Raw genomic sequence first — 11,767 nt, forward strand, 5'->3', positions numbered from 1 at the left:
GAAGAACACATGGTAGAATATTCCTGGTGTGTCTTCTTTTGGCAGCACCTGTTCCGCGAGCCTGAGAAGAGGCCCCCCACAGTGGTGTCCAATACATTCACCGCGCTGATCCTCTCGCCCCTGCTCCTGCTCTTTGCTCTGGTGAGTTGCTGTAATTAGCATGGGCAGCGTGTGTCTGGTGCCAGACTCCACAGATGTAGCCGTTCCAAAGGAGACTGTGCTCTGGCCTCAGCACAGCTCCAAAGGGGTCCAGCAGCTGTGACCTGAACCGATGGTCCAAAAAGTTTAGAATAAATAAAACTACCTACCATAGCGGACCTGCCAAAAAAACTGATCCCTTAACAAGGGGCATGATAAAGTACCTGGTAGCCATTATAAATGGTCAAAATATGGACACGGATGCTCCGTACAAATGTTCAGATGAAGCCAAGTGTGAAAAAAGCAAGACCTGATGCTGATAGCTGTAGAAAAAATGAGTACAGAGGCTGTGCATTTCAACACTGTTTGGAGCACAAAACTATAAACAACCTAAAGTCCTCATAAAAGCAAGTGTTAAATAAATTATGGTACATCCACACAATGGAATAATATGCAGCTCACTAAAACAATGGATAAATTTATGTACTTGTCAACGGATATGACAAGGTTGTTAAGAATGTCCTATTGAGTGAAGAAGGCAAGTGGTAGGATAGGGTGTTTGGTATCATCTTCTATGTTTAAAAACCTTAAAAAGGCATTAACTATTGGTGTTGGTCACCTCTAAGGAGAAGGCCTTTTAGGGAGTATAGAGAAAGGACATTTTTACCATTTTAACATGCTATTTGAATATTTTTTTTTAATTATCTCTTTTTCCCCTTGTCTCTTTAGAATCTATAAACGTAGATGCAGATCCTCCAAGTTCAGAGAATTTTGAGAACCATATAGAAAACTCATTAGATTTTACTTTTGGAAAATTGTCGATGTTCCTAATCCTCTGATTTTAATAAAAGAATTATTGCTTGGTCAAAATCTGAAAGGCATGCCACAAGCTTTCAGAAACCAACCCTAGGCACCTGTTATTTTGAGTAATCAGAATTTCAAAAGGCAAAGAACCCACAGTGAGCACACCTCCTCCCAGCTGCCAGTGGGTTTATCTTACCAAAACTTAGAGACATTAGCAGGGGTGTCATCACTTTATCATCAATACAGTTTTGGACCTTTCCGTTCCATGGCTTCACCTGTTTTAAAATAGAAAAGTTTGCCGTCGTTAAAAATGATTTTCAAGCACTTTTGCGAACAGGTGTTGGAATGCCTTTTTTCCTTAGGACTCACAATAGGGTGGTTGTCACTTGGACAAATTCCCTGTCCTTCAAGTATGTATGAATTTTGAAGCCCTTAGGGCTGTTTTTTGGATTAGCATGGCACAGTGTGGGTTGCCTCCCTTTCACATTCTAATGTCTTCTTAATTTATTTCTCCCCATCTTTCAGTGGATCCGGATTGGTGCCAATGTCTCCAACTTCACTTTTGCTCCCAGCACAATTGTCTTTCACCTGGGACATGCTGGTAAGCGCCCCAGGCTGCTAATTCCGTTTAACCTCCTTTGACATTTCGCCTGCCCACGCCAAAACCCTGTTAAGTAGACCCACAACCTATTAACTATAATGACTTAATAGCATAACATTTCCCTCTTCCTCCTGGCCTTTTACAACGGTTAATATGATGATAAACCTATTTGGCCCATCAGCTTAGAACAGCTGTCATTATATCGGGTTTCATTGTATGAGGCTGCCATTGGCAGACCATTTCACCCTCAGTTAATAGCTCTGTTCATTTCCAGAGATTACTCACTTATCGCATCTTTACGTTGAGCCATCTTCCTGGATGGAGAGCATTAATGCAGTTTCCAAAGGTTATCTTCCCCCACCATATCGATCTTCACATTTGCTGGCGGCTGTGTCCGGACAGTAACAGAAAACAGTCCCTTCCACAATCAAACACGCTGTCTTGCATTGTCCCCTAGAGAACTTAGGACCTAAACATTACAAGACAGTAAATTCACAAATTAGTTAAGCGTTTCAGAAACTTTTCGACACTATTGGATTGGTGGCCCCTGCATTTCACCAAGACCTCAATATTCTTTTCTGATTTCTTTGACTTCTGTAGGAGCCCTCCCACATTTCTGTAGTGTTCAGATTCCTTAAGGGTCCGCAGATGAACCACTTGAAACTCTAGGCAAATGTGTATCTCTGTTTTCCTGGGGAAAAAGAGTCTGTCTCTTTGATCAAAATTCTAACAATGGTCCGTGACCTCAAAAATGGCTAAGAAGCCCTGCTGTAGTTCATCCATCATCCTTCTGGGCAAAATCGACAGGATGACCTTTCTCTCCAGCCCAGTTACTGAATTTGAGTGATAGCCCTCCTGGGTCAGGGAAAACAAAACCTGAATATAAATTTGTTTAGAGCCATGACTTTTTGTGCCAGAGTGCTTTTTGTGCACATTCCCGCATTTGACTCATCACAACCCTGATGGGAGTGACCAGGGCAGGAGTTATGATCCTGGTTTGACGAGTGAGAGAATTTCGGCTCAGACAAATAAAGTGGCTGTGAAGGGCAGAGGCTGGGTCAGAACCCAGGGTTCTCAGTGCCCAGACCTGAGCTGCTTTTTTTTTGTAATATTTTCCTTTTTTTTTTTTTTAATATAGACCATTTTTAAAGTCTTTATTGAATGTGTTATAACACTGCTTGCATTGTTTGTGTACTGGTCTTTCGGCCACTAGCCATGTGGGGATCCTAGCTCCCGCATCAGGAATCAAGCCTGCTCCACCTGCATTGGGAGGTGACGTCTTAACCACTGGACCACCAGGGAATCCCTGGGCCTGAGCCCTTTGGGCTAAACCCTCCTCCTGCCCTCCTTGCTTCCTTCCTAGTTTCAATGGCAAATTAGCCTTAATTTTTTTTTCTATTTCTCACTTTTAGTAAAAAGGAAAAGGATTTATTTCTTTAATTCTGAGGGCTTTCATTCAGAATTTGAAAAATCAGCTGAATCCCAAATTACTAGGTTGGCCGAAAAGTTCATTGGAGGTTTTCTAGACGATGGTACAGAAAAATCCGAATGAACTTTTTGGCCAACCCAATATAACCTGACAGCAATTTTAAAAAACAAATGCAAAGCCGTCATTTAAGAACAGAGATGCGAAAACGTGGAATCAGATCACTGAGATCTGGTTCTTACCTCCAAATTTCTTGGTAGTCAAGACTGAGAAGCAAGTATATTGAGTTACGTATTTTCTGGCATCAGAGGAAAGGAATAAAACCAGCTGGTCTATAAATACAAACCTGTTGGGGCTCCGCAGTTACTGGCTTCTGGTTGTCTTCTGCCCTGGGCAGTGTCACTGTTTTATTCAGTTGGTTCTCACGACGCCTGTCCTTGTAGCTATGCTGGGGCTCATGTATGTCTACTGGACACAACTCAACATGTTCCAGACCCTGAAGTACCTGGCCATCTTAGGCAGCGTGACGTTTCTGGCTGGCAATCGGATGCTGGCGCAGCAGGCAATCAAGAGGTAAGGCTTGGGGCAGGTCAGGGGCCCAGAGTGGTTTAGAATATTTTTGTCAGCTCTGTCCACCCAGCTCTTTGAACCAACAGTATGTGGTGAAAAGGTTCATATCCTGAGGGGCCATTGTGACACCTCAATCCAGCCTGAAACAGAAGCATTTTAAATCAGTTGTGATGGTAAGCTTTAAATATATTAAAACCACAACAGTTTATGCCCTGACACATTAGAATGAGAGAAGAAAATAATTGCTTCGTGAAGATTAAAGTGGATCAGGACAGGTGGCAGAAGATTGTAGTTAAAGTGCTAGCAGTGTAACCATTTTCTCCTCTGCCACCACAGAGAATCCTTCTCCATGCTTCTCCCATGCCCCAGAGAGGGACTCCTCTGTAACCCCAACGGCCTCCCAGAGCTTTTCCTCCTAAGCATGAGGTCCATGCTCTTCCCCTCCAAAAAACAGCATCGGGCAGAGTCCCCTGGCAGGGAGCACTGCACGGGGGCCCACATCATGTCCCCGAGAACCAGACAACTTCAATTCACACAAAGGGTCAGGGCCCAACGTGATGGCGGCTAGCTGGCAGCTTGACTTTCGAACCTGAATTAGAAGTAAATTTAAATGTCACATTGGTGTTTCTCATTGATTTGACTTTATTAGAACTTGGGTGATTTCAACCACGTAAAGGTCAATAAGAAAAGGTCAGAATTGCTTTCACCTTTGGAAGTTAACATTTTCAGACGTGCCCTGCGTTCTCCTCTCCAGGACTCTTGCTAGAAGAATGTATCTTAGTACCCTCAATGTACCCTCAGTGCTGCTGCTGGTTAAGTTGGGCAGATCAACAGAGCAGCTTTCTCAGAGACCATATGGGTGGGAGAGCCACATGTCTCCTTCCTGCCCGGATATCCATTGTGAGTGTTCTGAGGGCCTCCCCAGGAATACTGGCCCAGGGTGCTCCCTGCCTCTCCTGGGGTTGCCCGCATTCCGCTGGGGTTTCCCAGAGCACCAGCAGTGGCAGCTGGCTCAATTCTCAGCCCCTGCAGCAGCCCTAACTTGGCAGCTCTGTGCTGCATCTGAGAGAGAGCCAGGGGCTCAGCTGTTTTCTCTCAGCAGAGCCCTGTTTTCTCAGAGCAGCCCGTCTAGGCCCCCGGGAGCCAAAAGGCTGTCCTCTGCTGAGCTCTCTTTTCTGGAGTTTGCTCACACAAGACGAACAAGATTGAGAGGAGATGGGGGTGGAAACCATTTGATTTAGATCCCACTCAGCAGGAGTTCCTAATACAGATAAAACGGAGTACATTTTCTGGGGAGGAAGACCATGGCTCTCATGCCCCCTCCATCCTATATAGAAAGTTACAGCTGTCTGTTGCTGTCTTCATGAGTTCTAGAATCAGGCTTTGCCCCTGGGGAAAGCGGTGACATTAACGAAAGCTCTTGGTTGGTTGTTTGCCATTTCTTTCCTCAGCTTATTTCTCTTCTCACTGTCCTTTCTTGACTCTCAAACCCTCTTTCCTTTGGCAGGATCGCTGCAGAGCAGAGCAGTAGATTGGCAAAATATAGGACACTACGGTAAAGATGAGGGGCACTCAACCCAGGAGCAGGGCCCCTTTTCCACCTTGCCCACGTCCATGCATGTCAGTTACTTACCTATTTTCAGCACACTTCTTCCTTCCCATCCCCCCTACCCCAGAGCTGAATTCTGAGGCCATTTCCCCACCTCCTGGACCAGGGCAAAAGCCAAAGCCCCCTGAGTTAGCCTAGCTGGTGGTAACTTGGCAGCGCAGCAGCCTGGACCTGGCTTTGACTGTAAGGCTTCCTCCTCACTTATGTCCCACAGGTACTTCATAGACACAGCCCCTCTCTGTGTTCATAGGAGAGCAGAGTTGAGGAAAAGACTGATTTAACTTTAGTACTTCTTAAAGGGGACCCCTCCCACCCCCCATTCAGGACATCTAAATTCATTAAATGATGGTCCCATGGAAAATCCCGGCACACCTGGTCACCGTTCTAGGCCTTTTTGTAGTATTATCCTCTGGTTGGGCCAAACAGTGGGGTTTGGTAAGACACTAAATTATAAAGACTGATGGCCACAGATCAAAGCCAGCATCCAAACTCACATTCCTAGAGCTCAGGACATGGTTCAGGGGTGCTCCTTGTGTGGCTAAAATGCCCAGTGAAGTACCACCCATACTCCGTCTTGTCAGGTCCTCGGATGAGGATGGAGTGGAGGCAAGGTGAAAGGAGAATGTCTGATGCTTCACTAATCATCTCCTGTAGTCCAGGGATTGGCAGACGTTTTCTAGAAAGAGCCAGGTAGTAGTTGAGGCTTTGTAGGCCGTGCGGTCTCTGTTACAGCTACTGAACTCTGCCACCATAGTGTGAGGACAGCCCAGTCCACGTGAACAAGCCAGCATGGCCGTGCTCCAGTGAGATGCTATTTACAGAAACGGCTGCTGGGCTTAATTTGACCCCTGGGGCACAACGTGTTGACCCCTGAACTAGAACAACAAAGAGAGGGCGGGTATTTGAGTTTTCAGGTCATGTTCCCCCTTGTCCTTTGCCATGGAGATGGCTTTTGCTGCCAAAGCAATGGAGCCATCTAATTCTCACTCCTCTGGAAACAGAAATTCACAAGAGCATAGAATGTAGAGCCTTTGCACTGATGTGTGAACAGAAGCTGAACCATCTCGTTCTCAACATAGAAAGCAACCACATGTTTTGGGTTTTTTTTCAGTATTAATTCATATACAGTAAAGTTCACCCTTTTTAGTGTATAATTCTGTGAATCTTGAAAAACGTAGACAATCTTGTAGTAAATACTATCTCAACCAAGGTACAAACTTGTTTCCACCCTCCAGCAAGCTTCCATCCATGTCCCTTTGTGGTCTGCCCCTCCCGCCCCATTCCTCAGCGTTACCCATTTGGTTTTGTCCTGAATTATAGTCGCTCTCTTTGAGATTTGCTTTCGGAACTAGTCCTGCATATTGAGCTCTTTAATTCTTTCAGACTAACTGGATTAGATTTGTTTTTCTTGATTTTTAGATAGTTAACCCCCTTTTAGATAGTTAACCCCCGACCCTGCTAGCCCCAAACCATACTTCCTGAGAAAGAGGAAAGTCGCTTGATCATTTGGGCATCTGGGACTTCCTCATGTCGGGCCCTCGTCTTTTATTGGAGAGTCCCTGGTAGCCAAGCGTTTTTGATCTGAGGACAGGTATCTACTTGATCAGGCATAATAGAGGGCTAGCTTCTCAGCCACAGTGGAGGCTTGTGGGTCACCACGCTTTCACCTGTTCTTATTTCATAATTATACTGTCCTCTCTGCATAAATATTTCAGAGCACACACTTTTTTTTTGGCTGAACCATGTGGCTTGTGGGATCTTAGTTCCCTGACCAGGGATTGAACCCATGCCCCCTGTAGTGAAAGTGAGGAATCCTAACCACTGTACCACCAGGGAATTCCTGGGACACACACATTTTGAGGCACCTGGGAACCTCTGAATGTTGGCACAGAATTAGAGGCACTCAGGACGAGTTCCACACCTGTGCGTGTGTGCCCCTTGGCTGTTGGTTACTGGGTTTGGAGCATGCCATTCTGCAAGACCTCCTTGTCATCGCATCAGCCCTCACCACTGGGGACAGCTGCCTGTGAGGAGAGCATGTGTGTGAGCCCCTCGCCTCTGGTCACCAGAACCGTCCAGATCACCTCCTGGGTGCTCTCACCCTCTGGTCGCACAGTATCTGTCCAGATTATCATTGTCCTTCTTGTGTTTCTCTGTCACTTCTTGAAGTCTAGGGGAGGCTAAAGAGATTTAGTGAGATGTAGATTTAATTTTTTTCTGTGAAGTTTAGACATCCAGTCTGATCATTGACAAGAACATGACCACATGGCAGGAATATGGTGCAGATTTCTGTACCAAAAGATCAGGATGTCATTGTCCAAGCTACATGAGGGCCATGTGTTGTTTGGTGGACCCAGAGTCTGGGAAGTTGAAGATGAGCATTCTTTAAACCCTTCCTCTAGTTGAAGTGTACACTGTCCTTTTGGCCTTACACTGTGAGAGGTGTGCCTGGAATTAATTACCTCATCTTGTGTTTTCACATATCACGCTTACTTAGGTATCATCAGGTGTGTTTCATTGTTTATTTAAGTTGTCATCAGCTTTAGTTTGAGCTGTCTTTCATTTTTCATGAAATGAGGTGGGACATAAATAAATAGGACTAATAGAGGAATGATTATTCCCTTACAAATGGGATCTCATAGTGGGAAAGGACCTTGGTTTCTCTGTTGTCACCAAGTTAAGAGCTGTAACAGTGAGTTGGAACCATCGATAATTTTGTGTTTGTCTCCATTTTCTTTCAGAACAGCACATTAGTTCCAGAAAAAGGAAGGAAGTTCTGAAGGCTGAAGTGAATATTGATAAAAGAAGCTAAGGACAATTCACAGCTTGAAAAGAGGAATGAAAAACCCCTTTATTTAAAAAGAAGAAAGTCCAAATTGTGGTTATACTTTGCTTGTTTTTCTGTATCCCCAGCACAGAGCAGGCACCCAGATACTTGGTTTCTTTGGCATGGTGCCCCAGCAAGATGCTGTGAATATTCTGGCTTACCCACTTGTTGCATTGAAAAGTTGAAATCTGTAATTAATCTGTTAATGGAATAAAGAGAATAACAGGAACAAAGACCTGAGAGGGTTTTTTTGGTACTTTGGGGCTGGTGGGGTCTCTAGGACACATGACATGAGGCCTTAGTTGGAAAGTATGCTTGACGTGATGGCGAGGTGATTCTCCAGGACCTTTGACATTCGTCCTTCTCACTTTTCCTAACAGAAGTGAGAATTGCCTAGAAAAGCCAGCATCCTTGCTTTGTGTCCAGCACTGGGTACCACCTATGCCCTGCTGATATCTGAAGGCCCCTCTGCTTTTGCCTTCTGGAAAGTTTGGTCTTGGCGTGCAGTGGGGAAGGGAAGGGAATATCGTAAAAGAAGGCTGGGCCCATGAGCCATCTTAGGTGCTGAGAGGGACACACGCATCTTGGAAATGCCCCTTTGGAGTTGTACCCAGGACCACCATTGCACAGAGGTCATATGGTATCACCTAGGAAAGTAATATTGAATTGTGTATTCCAAGTGTGCAAACTTGAGTGTTGGGCAAGCCTACTTCACCACAGGGTGAAGGACTTTGGGCAAGTGGCTTAATGTCACTAAGTTGCCTTTTTTTTCCTTCTGTAAAAGATAATGACGGTACCTTCTCACATGACTGAAGGAGTTTCATGCATCTGAAATCTTGGCCTAGTGCTTGGCATCTATCCAAACTGGCCCATAGTTACACACTTGGACTCATTGCCTTTACTTCCATTAACTGAAAATAATAGGAGACTTCCCTGGTGGTCCGGTGGTTGGGACTGTGCACTCCCAGTACAGAGGGCCCGGGTTCGATCCCTGGTTGGGGAACTAAGAGCCCACATTACCACAACTAAGCCCGAGCACTGCAACTTCTGAGCCCATGCATTGCAACTGGAGAAGTTTGCGAGCTGCATCGAAGACTCGGCACAGCCTAAAAAAATAAACAAACATAATAAAAGGTAACTTTTGAAATACAGGTAATCCTCAGAGTATTTACTGAGTTTGGGGTCGGGGGAGAAATGACTTTAATCAGATTGCTTTCCAGCTTAGCTGGACTTCGCTACAGTGAGGGAATGGGGGTTTTGATTGGGGAGAGAGGAAAGGTGATTCGGGAACTCTGGGCTAATTCTGAATGGGATTCTGCGGGGGCGAGGCCCATATGGGCAGTTACAGGACTGCCTCTAAGATGGAAAAGTGACTTCACCTTTCCCAGAGGTTGCAAACTGGTGACCCATGTTTTATTTGATCCATAATTTTTTTTTTGATTGAGTCAGTTGCTAACATTCACAAATTGAGAAAATTCATATAAAAATCCAGGTCTAGGGTTTAGGATTCTCTGGAAAAGGAAAATCAGAGCTGGCAACATTGGGCCTGATTTCTGAATGGCAACAGTCAGCTGCAGCTGAGTAGCTCTTGCCTTTGAGTGGGGCCTGCACTCTCCTCCAGCCATAGTCCCACTCCACCCCTACCCAGCCCCAGATGGTGTCAGTTCCACCTACCCTGGGCCTGTTCCCCCTACCAACTTCATGGGATTGGCACCTGCCTGGCTGCCGTAGACGTATGACTTGGAGGCCCACTCTGATGGGAAAAAGTGATGTTGGTTTCCCATGCTGTTGTTCCGTCATTCAATTGTGTCCAACTCTCTGCGACCCCAAGGACTGCAGCACGCGAGGCTTCCATGTCCTTCACTATCTCCTGGAGTTTGCTCAGGCTCATGTCCCTTGAATCAGTGATGCCATCCAACCATCTATTGTCCCCTTCTCTTGCCCTCTGTCTTTCCCAGCATCGGGGTCTTTTCAAATGAGTCAGTTCTTTGCATCAGGTGGCCAAAGTATTGGAGCTTCAGCATCATCCCTTCCAATGTATATTCAGGATTGATTTCCTTTAGGATGGACTGGTTGGATCTCCTTGCTGTTCAAGGGGTGTCTCCTAGTGTCCCTACTTAGGGATGCTGGGACCTCAACAGCTCAGAGTGGTGGGGAAGAGGGGAGAGCAGGAGAGCCCACCCACCTGGGAGTTTCACACTGAAACCAGACGTGTACCATTCTGGAAGATGCTGATTGAAGCCTGCTGGACAGAGGTGTAGAGCCAGGGCATTAGGGCCTGAGAACAGAAATAGAGTGGATGGAGGAGAGGAGGTAAGGAAACAACTGTCTGGAAAAGGGGTGGCAGGGCTCAGAGATGCCATGACTGGTTCAGGGCTGGTCTGGAGAATAAAGCACAGCAGAGGAACTTCCCTGGTGATTCAATGATTGGGAGCCTGCCAGACAGTGCAGGGGACAATGGTTCAATCCCTGGTCTAGGAAGATCCAACACGTGGTGGAGCAGTTAGGCCGGTGTACCACAGCTACTGAAGCTCACCGCCCCTAGAGCCTGTGCTCTGCAACAAGAGAAGCCCCCGCAACGAGAAATTTGCTCACTGCAGCTAGAGAGTAGCCCCTGCTCGCTGCAACTAGAGAAAGCCCCGTGTGCAGTAACAAACACCCAGCATAGCCATCGATAAGTAAATAAATAAAGCATAGCAGACATCTGCTACATGCCGGGTTCTGGGCTTGGTTGAGCTGTGGCAGTAAGCAAGATGGATGCCTTTTCTGCCCTCAGTTTACTTATATCCCAGAGGAGACCGGGGAAAGGGAGCAGAATGAGTCCAAATCTGAAAAGGAATTTTTATCTAGAGGGGTTGGAAAGGGTAAGCTGACAAAGGAAAGGAGCAGTCTTTGCAGAGCTGGGGAAGAACATTCTAGGCAGAGAAGCAACCTATGCGAAGACTCTGAAAGCAGGGCAGTGTAAACAGGGCAGAGTTAGCAAGGAAGAGAGTATCCTTGGAAGTTAGAACAAATACAGGGTTTTTTAAAAATTCATTTTAATTGGAGGATAATTACAATATTTTGATGGCTTTTGCCGTACATCGACATGAGTCAGCCACATCCCCCATCTGGAACCCCCCTCCCCGCTCCCACCCCACCCTGTCCCTCTGGGTTGTCCCAGGGCACCGGCCTTCAGTGCCCTGCTTCATGCATGGAACTTGAACTGGTCATCTGTTTTACGTGTAATATACATGTTCCGATGCTGTTCTCTCAAATCATCCTACCCTCTCCTTCTCCCACAGAGTCCAAAAGTCTGTTCTTTACATCTGTGTCTCTTTTGAAAGTGAAGTGAAAGTGAAAGTCACTCAGTTGTATCCGACTCTTTGCCATCCCATGGACTATACAGTCCATGAAATTCTCCAGGCCAGAATACTGGAGTGGGTAGCCTTTCCCTTCTCCAGGGGATCTTCCCAACCCAGGGATCGAATCCAGGTCACTCACATCGAAGGTGGATTTTTTATCAGCTGAGCCACATTTTGCTGCCTTGCATATTGGTGAGGTGGATGAAGTTGGAGCCTGTTATACAGAGTGAAGTAAGTTAGAGAAACACAAATACATATATATGGAATTTTTAAAAATTCATTTTTGGTTGTGCTTGGTCTTTGTTGCTGCTTGCAGGCTTCCTCTAGTTGCAGGGAGTGGGGGATACTCTTCCTTGCGGTGCACAGGCTTCTCTTGTGGAGCACGGTCTCTAGGTGCATGGGCTTCAGTAGTTTTGGTACATGGGCTCTGGAGCTTGGGCTCAGTAGT

The 11,767-nt window shown here is 46.1% G+C and overlaps 1 protein-coding gene and 1 long non-coding RNA gene across 5 annotated transcripts in view; one reads left to right on the top strand and one right to left on the bottom strand.

The window, feature by feature from the left end:
• The window catches only part of RPN2 (ribophorin II), a 52,613-nt gene extending 44,405 nt beyond the window's left edge, over positions 1 to 8,208 (top strand). For 3 of the 4 annotated variants that reach the window (XM_070801637.1, XM_070801641.1, XM_070801638.1), the window contains 5 exons: positions 46 to 141; positions 1,468 to 1,543; positions 3,413 to 3,542; positions 5,047 to 5,094; positions 7,890 to 8,208. In XM_070801637.1, the coding sequence (XP_070657738.1) occupies positions 46 to 141; positions 1,468 to 1,543; positions 3,413 to 3,542; positions 5,047 to 5,094; positions 7,890 to 7,902 (363 nt within the window). In that variant the 3' untranslated portion in view covers positions 7,903 to 8,208. The remainder of the gene's footprint in view (positions 1 to 45; positions 142 to 1,467; positions 1,544 to 3,412; positions 3,543 to 5,046; positions 5,095 to 7,889) is intronic. The other variant, XM_070801639.1, reaches the window with a different exon arrangement.
• Positions 1,124 to 3,430, bottom strand: LOC139186579 (uncharacterized). Its single transcript, XR_011570209.1, has 3 exons — positions 3,316 to 3,430; positions 1,829 to 2,012; positions 1,124 to 1,217 (listed from the first exon to the last, which is right to left on the bottom strand). It is a non-coding gene; the product is annotated as an uncharacterized lncRNA (long non-coding RNA).
• Positions 8,209 to 11,767: the final 3,559 nt, after the last annotated feature.

The sequence above is a fragment of the Bos indicus genome, chromosome 13 (assembly GCF_029378745.1).
Source record: "Bos indicus isolate NIAB-ARS_2022 breed Sahiwal x Tharparkar chromosome 13, NIAB-ARS_B.indTharparkar_mat_pri_1.0, whole genome shotgun sequence".
NCBI classification, from domain to species: domain Eukaryota; kingdom Metazoa; phylum Chordata; class Mammalia; order Artiodactyla; family Bovidae; genus Bos; species Bos indicus.